General features: G+C 39.5%; 1 protein-coding gene across 1 annotated transcript in view; it reads left to right on the top strand.

The window, feature by feature from the left end:
* The window catches only part of nkain1 (sodium/potassium transporting ATPase interacting 1), a 108169-nt gene that overhangs the window by 67175 nt on the left and 22078 nt on the right, over positions 1-18916 (top strand). The window contains exon 3 of the mRNA XM_088603074.1: positions 16597-16734. Coding sequence (XP_088459200.1) covers positions 16597-16734 — 138 coding nt within the window. The remainder of the gene's footprint in view (positions 1-16596; positions 16735-18916) is intronic.

The following is an 18916-nucleotide window of genomic DNA, read 5'->3' as shown; positions in this document are numbered from 1 at the left end:
TTGCTGTAGTTTTGTAGTAAAAGAAGAGGTGTTTTGCAGGGGGCAGCGCAGGTATGAGACAATTATTTCTTGTAAGCATGCCAGGGAGACATGCCAGGACGTGTGGAGAGTTCTGATTCTGTTTCTCCCTTCAGATCCTTTCTGGCAATATAGCACCTCACCACCCATTTCATTTTCAGATATTTAATTTTGCAGCACAGTAGTCTGTCCCATTCTCCAGGAGCCGCGCACAGAGCAGTTCACTAACTGGCAAGTCCCAGGTGTATCAGCACATTAATAAGCTGTCAGACTCTCACATTCTCTCTCTTTGTGAAGCGCCACATTCCTCTCTCCTGATCCACACGCCTCCTTCGTTTTGTTTCACTTAACTTAGCGATGGGTCCCTTTCCAGTGATGTTCACGAATATTATCTCTGATCCCCAAGGTCACAGTGGTATGCAGGAAGCAGTCTCCTCCTTGAGACATTCATTAGGTGTCATGCATTAGTTCCTAGGCCATGCAGTGTTTATCAAATTTAAAAGATGTTACTCTAGCACGGCGGTATGGTGGCGCAGTGGTTAGCAGTTGCAGAAAAAACAGTTCAGGCAGAACAGAAACTTGTGTTTTGAAAATCTATCCATCTGCTTCTGGTTCTCGTCTTACCACATGCATCAAGGCACTCTCCAGAAATGGATACTATGAAATAATAATTGGCATTTCAGATTGAATTAGTGCACAAGTTGAAGCAGAAAATCAAGAAGGACGAAAATGAGAAGAAGCCCCTTTTTTTCCCACACACATGTGGGCAAGCATGAACGCGGACCTACTTCATCAGTAAATCTTTAGACGTAGAGGTCCAGAGACCAGAAGCTGAAAGTGGCGGCAAGGGGAAGGTTCATTCAAAATTGGAGGTACGTCTATACACAAAGAGGTGTGGGAGTGTGGAATAAGCTACCTGGCCATGTTGTCAATGGGGATACCCTGACCTCCTCTAAGAATTGTCTGGGCAAGATCTTAGGATCAATTACAAACAGAATTACCAGATGGCAGCCTCTTATTTTATTTGAAACTATTCTTGTTACCATCCATGCTCCTATGAAAATGATTATTAGATTATTTGCCAGGATGAGTGAAAATGAGATAAGCACCATAATTTTTCAGGATAGGTTTCCTAAAGCCATCACCAGGAAAATAGGCTTTCTGGTAATCGATGGATGCTGACCAAGGCACATTTGTGTACTAGTGTAACATTGAAGAGCAGCTATAGGATACAGCTTCCTCCAGGGAGGACAGGGAGAAAGACCCGTTTTTATGAGAGCATGTTTTTTTTAATAGATGTGGAAGCTAATTATATGCTAAACTGTTTTTAACCGAAACGGCAGTTTCTTCTTGATTGTCGAATTATTTTAATTGCCTATACCAAAACTAACACAGAGGAAAATCAACACAGAAACTCTCTCCCTGGCAGTAATTTTGACCTCTTCCCAGCAAACCGATTCTGAATAATTGAATGTTTCTTTCATGTTGTTCCTGTTATCCTATCCCAGTATCTTGATAACAAATAGAAAAGGAAACATACTGAAACATATACCGAGTTTGTTACATGTTTTAATTTAACTTGGCTGGCATGATTACTGTGATTAAAAATGGACCAGACTTTTTTCTTCTCTGTGATCTTGCTTTTGTTCTCAAGATCAAACGAGAAGAAGTATGCGTTGTTTCTGCTAATTGGGGGCCTAGTTTGTGTGTTTCATTCTACCTGATCTAAATGGCTTGCAGAAATCTAAAGAGCAAACATTTCCAGCTAATTGCCCAATTACTGGGCATCGTTATGTATGAGGCATGCATTTTCTGTCTTTGTGATCCAAGAGCGATGACCTTCTACAAATTGTAATTTCCCACTAGAGAGTCCAGGAGCTAGATTACTCCTTTTTGAAAAAAAATATGCTTAAGTGGCTGAAGGATAGTGTCCCTTTGGGAAGCCTTAATGCACACTGTAATCGTTCCATTGTACCTCAATGACTAACCCTTACTCCGACCATGACAGATTCTTCTTTATTGCCTGTTTTAAGTTCGAAATGATTACCATAGCAGAGTTTGCAGCAGGAGGCATGAAAGATTTGGAGCATGAGCACAGAATGGTATAAAAATGCTTGTACACTTTGGAATTACATGATCCCCGATTAAAGCATATATAAATGAAGTGATACACAGGGAAACATCAAACATTTTCATTTTCTTTTCCCTGCCTGCCGCATATGTCGTCACGACAAAATGAACCAACAGATATTACCTGATTTCTAGATTTGCTCTATTCACTGTGTTGCTGCCACACATCAGAAAGTGTTGCTTTTCCAAGGACTGGTATTGGAGTAGTTTTGCTGGTGCTGTGTGGTCTTAGCTGGGAATTCACTTCACACTCACAAATCCTGCTTAACCTGCAAGCCTGTCAAAGAACAAGTGAGCTCATCAAATCCACAGTTTGCAGACATCGCTGTTGAAAGGATGTGTCAAGGATTTTCTTTCCTTCCTGGGTGTTTAGAGGGCACCGCTGGCAGGTGTGTACTCATTAATAAATTAGGAAAGTAAGCTGTAAATGTCTTTCTTTGGCAAGTTTACATAATCCACTTCAACATATCCCCGATCTGCTTCTGTAGTGTATAGCGGTCGCCTTGTACTAAACACATACTTTCGGCTGACGGCCACTGTGTTTATGTAATATAACTGAAGTATTGACTTCATTACAATGCTTCCCCACTTTGTTGATGTTTTTTTAAAGTGAACATTTCTAATCTGAAACACATTACAGGTTTCTTTTGCCATTATTTGCTCCTTTTTGCCAACATGTTCTTTTTAACCACAACAGTGTTCTATTGGAGCATTCATTTCATTAAAATATTAATTACATGGCGAGCGTACTTTGTAATTCTGCAAATGAGACAGCAGTGGAAGTGGGAGGAGCTACGTTTGTAAGGCAATGCATATCCGTTGCATAGCAATAGTTGGTCAATGTAGAAGACTTTTCCTGTTGAAACGATTTGTAAAAAAAATAGAGAAGAAAGAATGTTAGCTACTTAATATAAAGTGGAATCAAAACACCTGAAAATAAACTGCAGACCCTGGCCCACAGTTTGTTGTGAGGAACAGAAAACTGCACAGCTGAGATATCGATGAGGCTGCTGTCCTTGGTCCTGAAGTGCTGAAGGCAGTAGGTGGGTTGCAGACCAGCAGGCAGATGGTCCTGTATGATAGTCGTACATTGCAAAGCTAATGAGCAGTACTGCTGGACCACACTGGCTGCTTTGATTGACTGGACCTGAGCACGAGCCTACAGATCTCTTCTGATAAACTGTTCCAGAAATTAGAGAGGCCACGTTTCCTCTTTCGAGGACTGATTAGACGAGTTGATTGAAGAGCTGCTCAGCTGCTGTTGAAAGGCTGTGCATGTCTGTGGGTCAAATCAGGCATTTTCCAAGAGAGGGGAGCCTCTATCCTGCACAGAGGCGCAGCACTCAGGCAGCTGAAGACAATGTAGTCAGTGATGTTTTAGTAATGCAAATGACAATTTTGACAAGCAGATTTAATCTTTTATATGGTTTAGAATATCAAAGGTAAGAAAGATTAAAAATGAATGTTGCAACAGGGGGGAAGCAATGCTTGTTTGGTTGCTCTTTGAATAGTCAGTTTAAGAAAATGGAAGATCTGCTTTTAGGACATTCCCAGCCTATCAATTCCTACTGTATGCTCAGTGTGTGGCAGACTTTACAACTCTTTGTGTAAAGATATCTCTTAACAACAACATGCAATTAAACAATGTTCACATCACAGTCCTAATGTGTCTAGAGTTTCTCCAAAAAAAATCATAATTTAATTTACTCAAATTCTTAATTCAGACGATTATTTTGCACTTTTCATTTAAGATGCTACAAAGAGACAAGCACCAGAATGCCTAATCAGCCATTTTGGGGTTTCAGGGTACGGGCCAACTCAGGGTTATGGTCTGGATGCAAACCGCTTTACACAGCCCTACAGCCATATAAAGCCTCATGCAGCCATTTGTTTCTGAATGTAATGGAGGTCTGGAATCCTCCAAGATCTGTCAGGAAGAGATTCTGGAAGTGGTCCACTTCTGGCCGCCAAACAAGTAGGATACACCAAGGTTGTCCCTCCCATTCTGTTTTTACATGTCGGTAGCTATTGTTGAATTGCAGCTTCTTGCAGTGCGATTGGCCCTTAGTACGTTTAGTGAGCACCGTGTCACTTAACAGGATAGCAGCCTTGCATTTCGCAGTTAAAGGATGGCTGAACAGTGAGGTAGTCCGGGGTGCTGTGTTAGGTTTCCAACTGAAATAATTTACACCCTGGGGAATGTGCACTCTCTATATAGCTGCCTGTGTACTGCATGTAGCAAAGACAGCTGATGAAAAATGGTCTTTTCCAAGAGGCAACACAGTATTACACTATAAAACACTATATAATAAATAAAAGTGTTCTTAGCATAATTATTTCTTGCTTACACTATGTTTATTTTTTGTGCATGATCCCCTAGTGTGTAACTAAGGTTTGTTGGATGCTTTTGTTAAACCTTTAGTCTATTGCAGCTTTTTATTTTGGCTTCTGTTATGCATGGCTCTCACCCCCTGCCGAGCACTGCCCCTGCAGTGAGATTTCACAGCCGTGTAATAGTGACTGCAGTCCTGGGTGCAATTAGCTTGTTTATCCACATGGGCATGAAGGTTTCTTTGGCAAGGGTTTCTTATATCTTACATGCAAACTGGCTCCAGCACAAAAGTAGAAACTAACAGCTTGTCTTTTGGCAAGAACACAAAATTCTCATTACTTCACAAGACAGATATTTTCTGTGCCTTTTTCGTAGCTCTCATTTGCTCCTGAGTGGTAGAAATGGAAGTTATTAACTGAAGATCAGGTGGGATAACAATGACAGGTCAATTACACACAGCTGTACCTAATCACCATCATTATGAAACTACAGTAAATACATATACTGAACACAAACATCTCCCTCTTCGTTTGTCTCAAGCATCCCTCCTTCCCCCCATCCCCATCTTAGAGCTGCCTCTTGGTTCAGTTCACTCTGAATGGGGTTTGAACCTCCTCATCATGTGGTCAGGAGGCTTACCCATTAACCAAGTGGGTTAAACAAAACCTATCTCTTGAAGTATTCTGGACATTCACAATGCATTCAAAACAGATGTTTTTGGCCCTAGGAAAATGTGAGAAAATTGAGGTTTCCAAACCCCCAAAAAATGGATTGGATTACATTTGGACAATTAGGTAAATATCAACTCTATAACTGCAGTATGTTCTTGAAAGCAGCTCGTGTTTTTTATAGCTAAGAGTGCAAAACATTAAGCAGCTGTGCATTCAAAATTCATATTTTGCATGTATTCAGAATTTTATATCCTCACCAAGCAATTTTGAACATTTGGACTGTCACCAAAACATCAGGGCACTTTGCAGCCTACAGTATATTTCTACATTTGCCCTGATCAGTCCGTGGGGATCATTTACTTTATGCCCAACCATTGTACTGCATTGTGTGTTTTATAAATCATCACCCAGCATGCATATAAAATTCTGTGCAAGTGACAAAATGTAGCCACTGCCAACCAACTGTGTTGGAAACAAGGATAGATTAATTTGACAAGGTAACACAGCTGATTTGCATTTTTGCTTTCAAAAAATGCAAATGCAAAAAAGTATAATGCTTGAGTGGAAAAAAGGTTTTCATATTCTGGGATTATTGTAATGCAGGCTTATTCTCTATATAATAAGACACCGACATAAAAAAATATGTACAATTAAGACCATTTTGACATGTTATAGGACCTGATGTGTAAAACAGTGGAAAGTCAGTAAGTGCCCTGCCTCACAGATCCAAGGTCCTGGGTTTGAAACCACCCTAGTATGTCTTTCTGTGTGCAGTTTGCATGTTTCCTTTAGTATGGATTTTTGCTCAGAGCTCCGAAAGACATTGGTTTTTCTAAATTAACCCTTTCTCTATGGCCTGAGTGCTGTCTATCCTGCCATGTTCCCTGTGTTTGGTAATAATCTCCACCTTGCTACAACCCTTACAAGGATGCTAATTCTGCTGCATGCTAATTATTCAAAGACAATAGAATAGAGAAAACAGTAATCTGTTAACATACAGTAATTTTTTGTACTCATCAGATAATATATAGAAAATTACAGGGCCAGTGTTTGTCTGTTGTTTACCAGGAGCTTATTTTATTTTTGCAAACTCCTTAAATTATGAGAAAACATGTCTGTTTTGAAATTCAGCTTTGCTTTGGAAAAAATAGCTTGTAAATGATTTTTTAAGTAATTACTTTTTTACTATATTCATTTTAAGTAAATTGAGATCTTAAAGGCATTTGAAATAATCTTTTTAATACACAAAATATCCCAGTGGAAAATTACAGATTGCCCCTAACTGGTAGATATTGCTCTAGCGCTTTATGCAAATTTCCCTTTTAAGTGATCATTCTACGTATTTTTTTCAGAAACATCAGACTCTTAACTATAGCTGTGTCTCCTTCCCATTAGTTCTATGCAGGACATAAAAATGACAGAAAGTATTTTACAATGACAGTCATCACAGTCAGCTCCCTCCAGGCTAAGCTTCTTAATAGTGTGCCAAATAACATTTATCCAATGTTGCTGTAAATATTCCAGTCTGTCAGGAACACAAGAACAGATATGAATCAGTAGAGCAGTCAGGTCTCAGTTTAAGAAAAAAAAAATACTTTAATCTATCTTTTTAAACTTTCTGAAGGCTTCCGAAAATATTTTAACACTGCCAGAGGAGACAGGATAGCTCCTCAACTGGAAATCAGTAGAATGTATTACAAACCATATGTGTGGAATAAAACTTTGTTGTGGCAGTGGTCTGGAGTGGGGGTAATTAATGAATTAATGAGGTATTTCAGTGATCAGTATCAGGGCAGCCTTTCTTCTGAGAATCTGTGACTTGGACTCTTAGGTGATGAACAACAAAAAAGCAGGGAAACATTCTGGAGGCAATGTAGACAATTCCAAAAGTAAAAGAATATGTTTATTCTCCTAGTTAAAACAGAAGGTGTGTTAAAAACAGTATTCATTCTTCAGTCTTGCGCAGTCCCTTCACAAACAATTGTACTTTTTTTAACATAATCCTGATCCTAAACACACCACCAGACTGAAATCTTTTACACAAGGATGAAGAATAGCAAGGTATGACTATGCTGTGCAGCTCCTGTCACCTGACATTAAATCTATTTGAATATTATAGGATGAGCTTGATGGGAGAGAGAGAAAAATGACTGCAGATGGAATAATCAATCATGTTCCCTGGTTTGTCAAAAAGGAGGATTGGCAGACTAGATTTGATGTACTGTATTTCATTTTTAAAACTGGGGCTTTCTTAAGTATAAACCTACCTAATCTATTCATCTAAACATAACATTGTGTCCAGGAACTAATAAATCACAATATATCTATTTATATGTTTTATTGTCTTTATCCCCAACCTCTCCAAAAGTAGGACAATTTTATTAATGCAGTGAACACAGGGCCTTGGTTGTAAAAATGGGGAAAACTTAAGTAGCTAAGGTGTATAGTTCATTTAAAAATTGTTGTATTGCACAGGGAATTTTCTTTGAGGTTGTATAACTGGGACAGTTATTAACAGAGCAATTTGTTATTAATGTTTTATCACATCGACATTGTTGTTTATGCACCAAAAAACACAGATGACTTTTTTTAACGCTTTCCCTTCTGGGAGGTTTTGAAAAGATCATTTATCTTTTGATTTTCCCATTTTTTTCCCTTTCCTTAATCTTTCAAGCATTATTATCCTGAATCCACTGCAGTGCCACTCTGTTGCGATGATCAGAAAACAACAGAATTCAGAGTTACATATTAAGTTATTTACATTGCTGGAATTAAGTATTCTTAAGATCACGTCTTTTTTGGCAGTTGACACCTGAAATGCAAACCTCAAAAGCTTATGATTTTTACTTAATAGAGACTGAGTCTGCTCAGTACAGTCTGGAAAGACTTTACAGGTCATCAGAAGTGACTTTGACCCATTTAGATTTATTCTTTCCACGGAGGATTAATGAATTGCATTTCAAAAGCCAATAAGAGTCCACATTAACTCAAAATCAAAACTATTAACCTACAGTACCAGTCACTTTGACAAAGCTTATGCAAAGGATGTTCTAAAATTCGGCTTGGTGCTGTGAGAGAAACACATACAGTATTATACAAGATGTGGATTTAACGCTTAAAAAACCTGGATGCCTTCTAGAATAACTCCAAAGCAGAAAATGCATGACCTCAGCGTGGTTTTTAAAGTTCATTTTCTCCAGCTGGCGGACAGGGGAAGGTGGGAGGTTGTGGGAATGAGGACGATGAGATTCAAGCCCTTCTGACTTAAAAAAATGTGACTCAGTCAACTTGCACAAGAACAAGAAATGTGCCTCGCCACCTACTAGTTTTGTATATGAATAAATCCCGTTGAATCACCGAAATATGTGCAACTTTGGTTTAAATGCCCACGGTGCAGATTGAGGCTTGGCAATCAGAATGATTTAGTACCCCAGATTGCAAGTTTAGCAATTTCACGTGCGAGTGTGCCCAAGTGTCAGATTGATGGCTCTGAAAACTGTGCCAATGGAGGGACTGTTTTCCGCCATGAACGGCCTGTACTGAGGCAGTGGTGTCTGATCACCCCATGCATGGTGATGAGTTAGTACCGTCCCAGGCCCCACTGGGATGCCATGTGAAAAACCTGGGCTTCATCAGATTAGTTCAGTGTTCAAACCGCTGACAAACAGGCCGGTTGCAAAATACCCTGAAAACTCATAAAATTGTCACCACGACAGAGGTTCGTATTATTCATAATGTTTTGTGCCTCCATTGAAGAGATTTGCCATACGTTCCTGATACACTGATGATCGTTCCCCTCCAGGGGGGGTTAAACTGCTGTAATTTCGTTTTGACAGGCAGAGTTCAGAATTCCGACACAAAGCAAAATATGAGATTGCCACCTTCCCTGGGGAGATGAGAGCTGAGCCTCTTGTTGTTTTATATACGGTATCTGAAATTTTGATCTTTCTGTTCCGCTGGAGTTTTTTTTCCCTGACATTCTTACTGCCTGTTTTCCAAGCTGCCGCTAAAACTCTAATTCTGATTCGAACTCGGAACTCAAATTCTCAGGAACAAGCAAGGAAACCAGAAGGTGAGGTTCCCAGGGAACCCTGAGAAATCCTGTCTGTGGGCAGTTGTTGAAATCAAGCAATAATAACAGAAAGGTCACAGATAGAAAGGAGGAATTCAGCTCTTCTTTGCATATTAACTAAATAGTAGCTAAATGATCCCAGAATCCCATCATTTCTTGAAGTGAAGTGACTGTGCAGTCGTTCCAGGTTCTCCAGAACCCTTCATGTATTGGTACAGGTTTTAGGGTGACTTAAGACCAGCATTATTTGGAGACTTTTAACACCTCAAGTTTTAAAAGGGAATCAGTGTGAGTTTTTTTATAAGGAAATACAGGAAGACTGGGGAGCAGTGAAAATTTATTTATTCTTTAGTATAAATGGAACAGTAAGCAGGCTTTATGTTATTTGTAACTTCTTTAGTTATTTTTATTTTGGGTGCAGGTGGTAAACTTGTAATTCAATGCAGTTAATTAAATAATTAGACCAAATGTGTGACCAAGTAGTAATTAAGTAGCCCATAATAATTAAGTTTTAGACTCCTATTCCGAAACAATAATAGCAATAAAAAAGGCCAACAGATTGTTAGGATATACAGTTAAAATAAAGGATTAAAATCAATAATTAAATTTCTACAATATCCCATTAACAACCTCAATTTGGAATATAGTGCACAATTTATGGTCACCATGTTACAAAAGAAATTGCATCTCTGGAGAAGTTCAAGCAGATAACATTCTTACACTGACAGCCTAAAAAGATTGAATCTTTTTAATCTTGACCAGATATCGAGGGAACTCAAATTATCAAAGACATGAATAAAGCCAACTCAATGTAGTTATTCAGAATCAACCAAGAAATACAAAACAGTTGACACAAGTGAAAATTTCATGAAAGTACATTTAAAACTGTTAACAGAAGACCCTTTTGTACACAAAGGATTGTGGAGGTGTGGAACACGCCAGTGAGCCATAATGTGTGATCTGATTTTATTTCTTCTAAGATACTGTAACGAACAGTTCTTTCCGGACCCTGTGCGGACGACACAATCCGACGGAGTGGGGAAACACTAGGGAAACGTCATACAGGAATACGGGGCTGAAGACAGGGGGGCGTGTCCAAGGTGCGCTGGTGCACGGGGGAGGTGTGGCCGAGGCAAACAATCCAAAAGAGTAGTCCTCAGGGAATATCCAAAACACAAGGGTAAGTCCAAAACCAGGAGATCCATCAGAACAAAGAATTAAAAACACGAAGGCCGGGTCGGAACCGGCAGACAGGGAACAGGAACGGGAACCGAGATTAAAACCTTAACGGGACCAGGCGCTTCCAGGTCCCGGACTCGCACGATACGGAAATCAGATGCAGAGACTGGATGAGCGTCAGCGCCTGGCTTTTAAGGTGGGCTGGGAATGGGAAACAGGTGCACAGAATAAAGTCTTGAGTGAAAGGGCTGGAGCACCCTTAAGGAGGGGGGACTATAATCGTGACAGATACATCTAGACAAGAATTTTGGATCGCTATTATTTAGCTCCTTGCAACCATACACTAAGATGACCTGAATGACCTTCTCTCATTTGTAACCTTTCTTATGTTCCTATATGAAATAATCCATCTTTTTTTCAAAAATTACAAATTCTTTCAAACATAATGCCCATTTTGTCAGTATGTCCTTGTGTTTCTGTAAATTTTGAAGTCTCTTGACTTGATTTGAATTGATTTGACCAATGGCTTTCAGGACCTTAAATAGCTGAATCAAGGCCCTCTCTAATCCTCTCTATTCGAGGCTAAAAAGATTCATTTCCCTTCACCCATCTGAGAGTGGCTTTCTGAATATGACAATAGGCCGTACCACCAAATCTTTCTTAGCTACTGAAATGAGCATGTATCAACTGATTCATCCAATATTACGCTTCTTCAAGATTTGGAATTCAGTGGCTTTTCATGAAAGATAGATACACTATTGATCTTTCAGGCTGTTGTGATTCTTGCAGAAACAGCACCCAAAGCAAAAGAGTAAAAGTGAATTATGAGCGTCACATATAGGCACATATTCAGGCTTAATTGCTGAAAAGCAACATATGAAGCACTGGATTTGTCATGTTATAGGGTGTCCAAAAACGAACAAGTAGAGCTTAATTCCATGTTGAGAAGTGGAAAGAAAAAAAATATCTGGGTGTTAGAACTTTCTTTGGGTGTGAGAAAGCTCCACAGCCAAAGTTTACTTTTTTCTTCTACTTTCTACTTGTATTACTGACTTAAATGTGAATTTAAGTCATTTACTGACTTAAATGACACAGACACACAATGCTTGTGTCGAGTCAAATCTCAACTAACGCACCCACCTCCATCATTTCACTTTAAAAAAAGCACTCACATGTTACATGTGCCTGTAACTCCACAGCAGCTGTCTGCAGCCCCATTTCACCTCTCTCAGCCTCTCTTCTGCACGCACATACTGTACAAACACATCCCTGTCGCTAAAACAGCACGCTTTTATAAAGAGGTGCTTACTGATTGCTTAATGTTGAGGTCAATAAGCAGCAAATGAAAGAACTTTGAACAAGGCTGGACGAAGGGAGTAGCAGTGAAGTGCCAGACCAGAGTGACTGGGGAGAGGGGTGGTGGTCACATTTGTCTAATAATACATTATTTTGTCAAAACTGCCTGGCAGAACGCTGACATTTCTACTGATGTAAAAGCAGTGGTGAATTCTAGACAGTAATGTAAAAGTGGTCAAATCAAGACACATGGAAATACAGGGTAAGGAAACGGATATGATAAGGGGGTGTATTTGACCCTGTTACACCAGTGTGCCAATTAGATAAAGGAACAAGGCAGTCTCATTGAAACGTGATTTTCCCGGCTGCTCCAAAGAGATCAGGATAGCATTTTTTCTGTCTCTATCTCTGTATCCCTGTGACTGAAAATACTAGAGTTCAGATTAATTCAGCAGTAGTGGATTTATACAGTCACATTTTTTTTCAACAAAGTAGCTTTATGATGAAAATAACACAGAAAGACTTGTGTGTTAGAACACCCAGTTTGTCTGGTGAGTAATATTCACTGAATGCCACTGGCTTATTTCCAGCTTCAAAAATAAAGAAGTTGAATATTTGATTTTTTTTTTTAAATGCATGCATGGCTCATTTGTTGCTACTCCAGATGTTATTATGCCTGCACGCTTCCATTAAATAGATTAAATTTGTGTCTTCCTTTCCTTTGTCAGTAGAGCCTGTTGGCACAAGGAGTGGTATTCAGTCAAATAGTCTGCCACTTCAGTAGAAACCAGATTAGCTTGTTGACACCTTTGTGGTGTTTTAAACACAGAGAAGCACACTTTAGCATATACAGTATATTCATTAAGTAAGATTAACCTCACAGCTACTAGAGTTAGAAGATAATGTGTAATGATTACATAACCATAATTACTCTTTAGAAGGAACGGTATTTTGGAAAAAAAATTACTGTGGGAAAAGTCAGTGTTATGTATAATGAGTTAAAACACCTTAAACACATAAAGCAAAAATTGTGCGAAAGTGTACACATTCCTCTTCAATACTAGTCCTTTAGGACTTCTCTTAAAGCATCACCTTCTTTAGACCTTCAAAATGCGTTAACTTGTTTCAGTTAGAAATGATCAACTTAATTACCTAATTATGAGAACAGAAGCACATACAATTCTGTTTTCCCTAAGGACTGGCATTACAGAGCAGAGTCCTACTTTGCAATTACTAAAAAACTTCGGAGGTGCTTTAGCATAACGAGCTGATAAAGAAGATAGGGACCTGCAGGGTTTTCTTTTTCATTCAGCCAGCAGAGTCTGTGCCAAGGACGGGTGGCTGCAGTCCTCCAGGGCAGACTTCCTGCCGCTTTTCCAGATGTTTTTCACTTAGCAGCTGATTCACTGATTCACTTTTTATTCCAAAGATTAATTAGACCAGTTAAGTCATTTTGAGTGGAGGTGGAATGAAAATGAGAGTTTCCTCAGGATCCTCAAAGACTGCAGGTGGCTTTCCATTATGTGTACCAATAACACAGATGAACTCTCTCATGTATATGGATTTTATGTAACTTTATTGGACTTTTCAGACGGTATCAGGGAAAATACTCCCCAGTATACAGGCAATGACCTAAAGCCTGTATCTGTATGTCTTCCAAAGGCAGCTTTACAGCTTTATAGGTGTAGCAGTGTATGCATGTTCAAGGCTATGACCATGACTTGGTCATGCAGCAGAAATCTTCTGCATTCCTTCACTCAATTGGTGCCGGATGTTACTAAAGTTCACCCCGATGGCACCCAGTCCTGTGCCGTTGCTTGGGAAATCCCTGTCATTGCTCATGATAGAAGCATTGCTGCCTTGCAGCACTGGGGCCCTGGGATCAATTTTGGACTCATCTGCATGGAGTTTGTATATCCTCCCCATGTCCGCTTGGGTTTCCTCTGCTTTCCTCGCACAGTCCAAAGACATACTGGCAGGTTAATTGACTTCTGGGAAAATTGTTTCTGGTGTGTTTGTGTCTGCCTGTGTGCCCTGGTATGGACTGGCATCCTGTCCAGGGTGTGCCCTGCCTTGTGCTTGCTGCTTGCTGTGATAGGCTCTGGCTACCCCTGAATTGGATAAAGTGGTTAGAAAACTTATGGGTGGACGCCAACAATAGAGCCCAGACCCAAATCTGCAACATCTAGACTTGAAACTTGAGAACTTCACACTGTGAGTCCCACAGTGCCGAGAGGAAAGCTGGCATCCGTCGGAGGATTGACGCATCGCTCCTTGACATCTCCGCAAACTCACGAGTGACCACAGGGTGTCACTGTTCTGCGGCAAGCTGGAAATTCTCCTGTCGACTGCAAAGCAGCTAACTCTGGCGGCATATTTCTGCGCGTGTGCTCCACTGCTTGGGAAATTTGACACAGCTGGCTAACGGCGGACACAGACTCGGTGGGGAATGCAGGACTGAAGGAGTTTTCTTGCTGGCTGAACTAACCTGGAGGCCTTTCCTCTCATTCCTTTTGTTGTTGTTTTTTACTTTGTTGGAGGATGGTGAGGAATACATTTTCTAGTACCCACACAATTTATTTGACAAGAGAAGAGTGCACAGAGACCTTGTGGGGCTCAAGTGTAGTTGATGGTGGTTGTATTTCAGAAGACAACGAATAAAAGCACAGTTTCAGAGCAGTATCAACAAAGAGGTAATTGGCCTGAAAGCTTCTGAGATCCACTTCAATTACGGTCTTGTAGTGTTGCAATAACGGACAATGCAGTAGCGCTTGGTGAGCGCTAACTGTTGCTTATAGGAACGAAGCCTTGGGCTGTTCTTTGTTGCTGTGAGCTGTGGCAGTGAAACACAAATCAGCACAGCTGCTCTGGGATTACCTTTCACTACAGGCTGAGCCACAGCCACTAGCACCACTGACGGATCCCACTTGCATGAAGTGAGGAGCAGTTAAAGAGATGGTGAGGGAATCTGACAAGGTAATCACATTACATCTGCAACCTCTGGCGGGTGTATTAAATAAAGGCTGGAGCTATGCAGTTTGCTTTAGTGGAGAGAGCAAATTGGATGAGAAGAGGCTTGCTTTTAAAACAGTCCTTTAAAATGTTCAATGTCCAAAAAGAGGGAAAAACAATGTAACTAAGGTCAAAATCCCACATTTTTGTTTATGTTAAAAAAGCAATTCTATGGCACATCAATACAGCCACAGCTATGTACAAAATAGTCAGTAATACTTTTAAAATGTATTGAATGTATTTTTACTACAGTAAAATATTTTTACATTTCTCTCTGTGACTTGCTGTACATGTGCAGGCAGGTAGTCTGGGTGCTCTGCTCCTGCTAGCTAGATTAAAAACCCAAGTGTTGACCCTTTGTTTTGCATAATACTATTTTTATAAGTAACATAACGCTCTTATTGATTAGTTGATTGGAAACACCATTAACACTGGAAATATCAGAGCAGTCTTTTCGAGTATTTACCTGTCATTCATTTTAATTTGTTTGTTTGGGATTAAGATTTTTGCCTTTTCTGATCTCTTGATTTGTAATAGCTACCTGATGATCAGTTTGGCTCATCCGTAGAGACTCTGCAGCGGCAGGCAGTGGATAAGTATTGCTAACTCTCTCCTGTGACTCAGTGGTTGCAGTTGCTGAGTCACTAGTTTTATCAGCTGTGACTTCCAGGAGAGTCAGCACTGACTGGAGGAGCAATGTGTGGGTTCCCGGCATGCTCTAGGCTTCACGACAGTGAGTGATGCCTAAGATAACTTGGCCAATTTATGCCCAGCTAGCAACAAGCCCCAAGTGCCTCTAGGTTCAGGATGGCCTGGTCACAAAAATGTGTATTATGGATGTGTATGATGTAATCCAGGCCAATAACAATGCCATGAATTTGGTCAGTTTAAGAAACCTCATTTTTAAGTACTTCTGTCCAGTCGTTTAGTCACAAAAGGGAGTTTACAGTCTTCGTTTACAGTCTTATAAAAACAAAGATACCCAAAAGAAGGTGTGACTGTGCAAGGAGTCTAGCAGGTGTCCGCAGTTGCCTACTAAAATCCTTAATCCGTTCACTTTAGTAGTTATAGGCACATATGTACATACTGTATACATTGGTTGTCCCAGTTTTAATTAAAATGGGATATGTGCTGACTAACTTCTCAACACCAACTTTACAGTCGGGCAGAGGCTGCCTGTTCACTTCTGGGGTCTGTACTGACACTTGGGTCTGTATACTGGCTGCTAACCAGACTCTGAGCTTCATGAGCAGCTTAAAAAAATCCCAAGAACAATAAGGAAGTTTTATCCCCGGTGATGTGAGCTACAGTGGAGTGCCTGTGCAGAATCTTGTAAAATGCCGAACCCCAGTCTAAGCGCTAGTAATGGGGTTCACTGTGCCAGCACCCAACACCACTCTACCCCACAGCTAGTGAAGAAAACAAAGTACCAAACCTTGTGTTGCATTGAATTGCCTTGCATTTGCATTTGATGAGGTATCATTATGAGATGACATCGTAACGGTGATCTCTTCCAATCCTTTTGACAGGCTGTGCTTACTGTACTATAACTGCACGTGCAGTTATTCACCCCAGTTCGGTGCACTCTCTCGCTTATGCCAGCAGCAAGAGAAGTGTGAGCCCGCACGCTTAAAGCAGCCTTGATAAGAAAGACAGAAATGTATGCAACTAGCAAAACCCCACTTGCACATGCGCTTACATGGTACTGTATATTCCTCGTGTATGACCTCATGCATCATTCGGATGCCGAATGTTATAGTGACTAATTATCCGAGTGATTCAAAGTGAATTATCTTGTGGTGTATATCTTGCTTCACCATTTTTTATGGGTGTCCTGCAATTTGGGAATTTGTGTTTTTTACTCTGTCCTCCCTATTTTTTTTCAGGTAGCAGCCCTGGAAAGACAGATTTTTGATTTCCTGGGCTACCAGTGGGCGCCGATATTGGCTAACTTCCTCCACATCATGGCGGTCATTCTGGGCATCTTTGGCACCATGCAGTACAGATCTCGTTACCTCATCCTGGTGGGTATCTAAATGAATGCATTAGCTGTGGGTTTTGAAGGAGGTAAACTGGAGCATTGACAGTAGCTGTTGCTTAGTCACTTAGAATAGGGTCACTATTCTACAAGGCGGCTCAGAAAGTCACTACGATTGACAAGTACTGAGTCAGTGTCTTGAGTTACTCAGGGTGACATGAGCACAAAATCTACCTTTAAGGGAAACATTATCTTAAATTCTGAGAATTTTAGCTTCCTTTAGTACAGAATATCTAAGCCTCTTCAGTGTCTGGACATTTGAGCACAAATGTTACATATTTTGAAATTGCTTTTTAATTAATCTGCTTCTCTGATAAAGAAATCTGCATTTACTCAGGCACCTGCACTCTAGATCAAATCATGTCAAAAAGACATAAGCCTCCATATTAAACTATCTCAATATCAGGGGTATCAAACTCATTTTTTATCGTAGTACAGATTTGATTTAAACGTATTTCAAGTGGACCATACACATCATCAAAAAAAAAACATAGAATAGAATTATTTATTTGGGGTGTTTTGCATTTTGTTTTTTTTTACCACATCATAACTCCCTTTAAAATGTGATAAGCTGTCTTCTTGTCCTCTCTAAATGGCAATTTAGCAAAACATGTTCATCGCCTTTAGAGTATGGGATGTTTTTTAGCTTAATTAGCCATCATTTTTAAAATAGAATAGTTTTTTTTTATTGTACACTACATAAATCTGTGCTCTGTTGAAAAGAGTATTGTCAGGACATGTTGTTCTATAGCTGGTGAAAATAAATGAGTAGCTATATACATCCACCCCTCACCAACAATTAATTAACATGTGTTTTTTTAACAATGTGTGTATTTCAATATCTGTTTTTTTGCCGTTCAAAGCCGTTTTTGCACAAATGAAGGCTGTATCCTTCGTACTTGCTTCCCTTGAGATCTTACGTAATGATTTTATAATTTTTTTTATTTATGATCTTTTTAAAACCAGTGCTTCTGGTGTTATCCAAGCAAAAAAAAAAAAAGGAAAGCATTCCCCAGACTGTAAAACTTGAAGTGATAGAAATATTTAAAAAAGACAAGCAGTTGGAAGATATTTGCATTGCCTGGAATTTAGCTATGCTGTGCATATGTTCAACAATTTACAGTTTTTAAATATTTTGTCATGTTGATTATTGTACTAAGTTAAATTAGTTAATTATTATATACAAAAGCTCTACTGTTCTCTGTCAGTAGAGAGCTTGTAACAATGGGCAATGTTGCTCAAGTTGCTAATCCACAGAAATTAGTCATAAGCTTTTACATGCAAATTAATGTAAATTTATTTTTTATGGGAAATACAAATCGTTTTTGAGAAACAAGTTACTTTGCTAACCAAGGTATGGGTATATATGTATATCAGCTGGTAAACTGCAAGACTGAAACTCTCAAGAACAGGTTAAAGTGAGATATCATGACAAAAATAAACACTGAAAATTCTGAATATTATTTGCTAGATACAGTATCAGCAAAAAAGAGAATTAACTTCATTGCTATTGCTCTTTGGCAACAGCCAAGTGTAAATTGGTCCAAAATCTTCCACTCTTATCTTAGACAGATGTCCTTGACTCTTTCTGTTATTGTCCTGTTTGCGTTGTTTCACTGTGCGTAATGGAAAGACTGCCCTTGTGATTTGGTCACATTTGGCATCTGCACGAAAAGCTAACGTCAAAGAAAAGAGAAATCTTGACAACGAAACTCCTTTCAATCCTGGTAGCTTTAAGCTTGTCACCTGAAAAAAGATTGTTTTATTTTCGACTAGACATATGTCTCTTGTGATGGATTTTCCTGGAACAGTAAGCAGACAAATCTTCACAGGCTCACTGAGTAAAGTCGGAGTCTTCCACCTCTGAAGAGATTCTAAATTAAAGAGAAATTAATCCATGTTCTGTTACCATGCTCAAATAAAATGTGTCGCACATTTTATCTAAGCACAGATAATGTGGCTGTATCCAAATTGTCTTATGTTAAATAGGGATAAAGTGGGGGTTGGGTTGTTTTTGACATCACTTTGCAAAGTTTAAAGTTCAGAATCTTGAATTTATTTCTAACCCACTAGTCAGAAGCATTTTTGGATACTTTTTGACTCTGCTTAAAGATTTGAGCCACATATTCAGAGTACCATTAAAATATCCTAGTTTTATTTACATAGTA

The sequence above is a fragment of the Lepisosteus platostomus genome, chromosome 13, assembly GCF_059453375.1.
Source record: "Lepisosteus platostomus isolate fLepPlt1 chromosome 13, fLepPlt1.hap1, whole genome shotgun sequence".
Lineage (NCBI taxonomy): Eukaryota > Metazoa > Chordata > Actinopteri > Semionotiformes > Lepisosteidae > Lepisosteus > Lepisosteus platostomus.
Note: the sequence above shows the minus strand (reverse complement) of the source record. Positions and strands in the feature narration are given on the sequence as shown.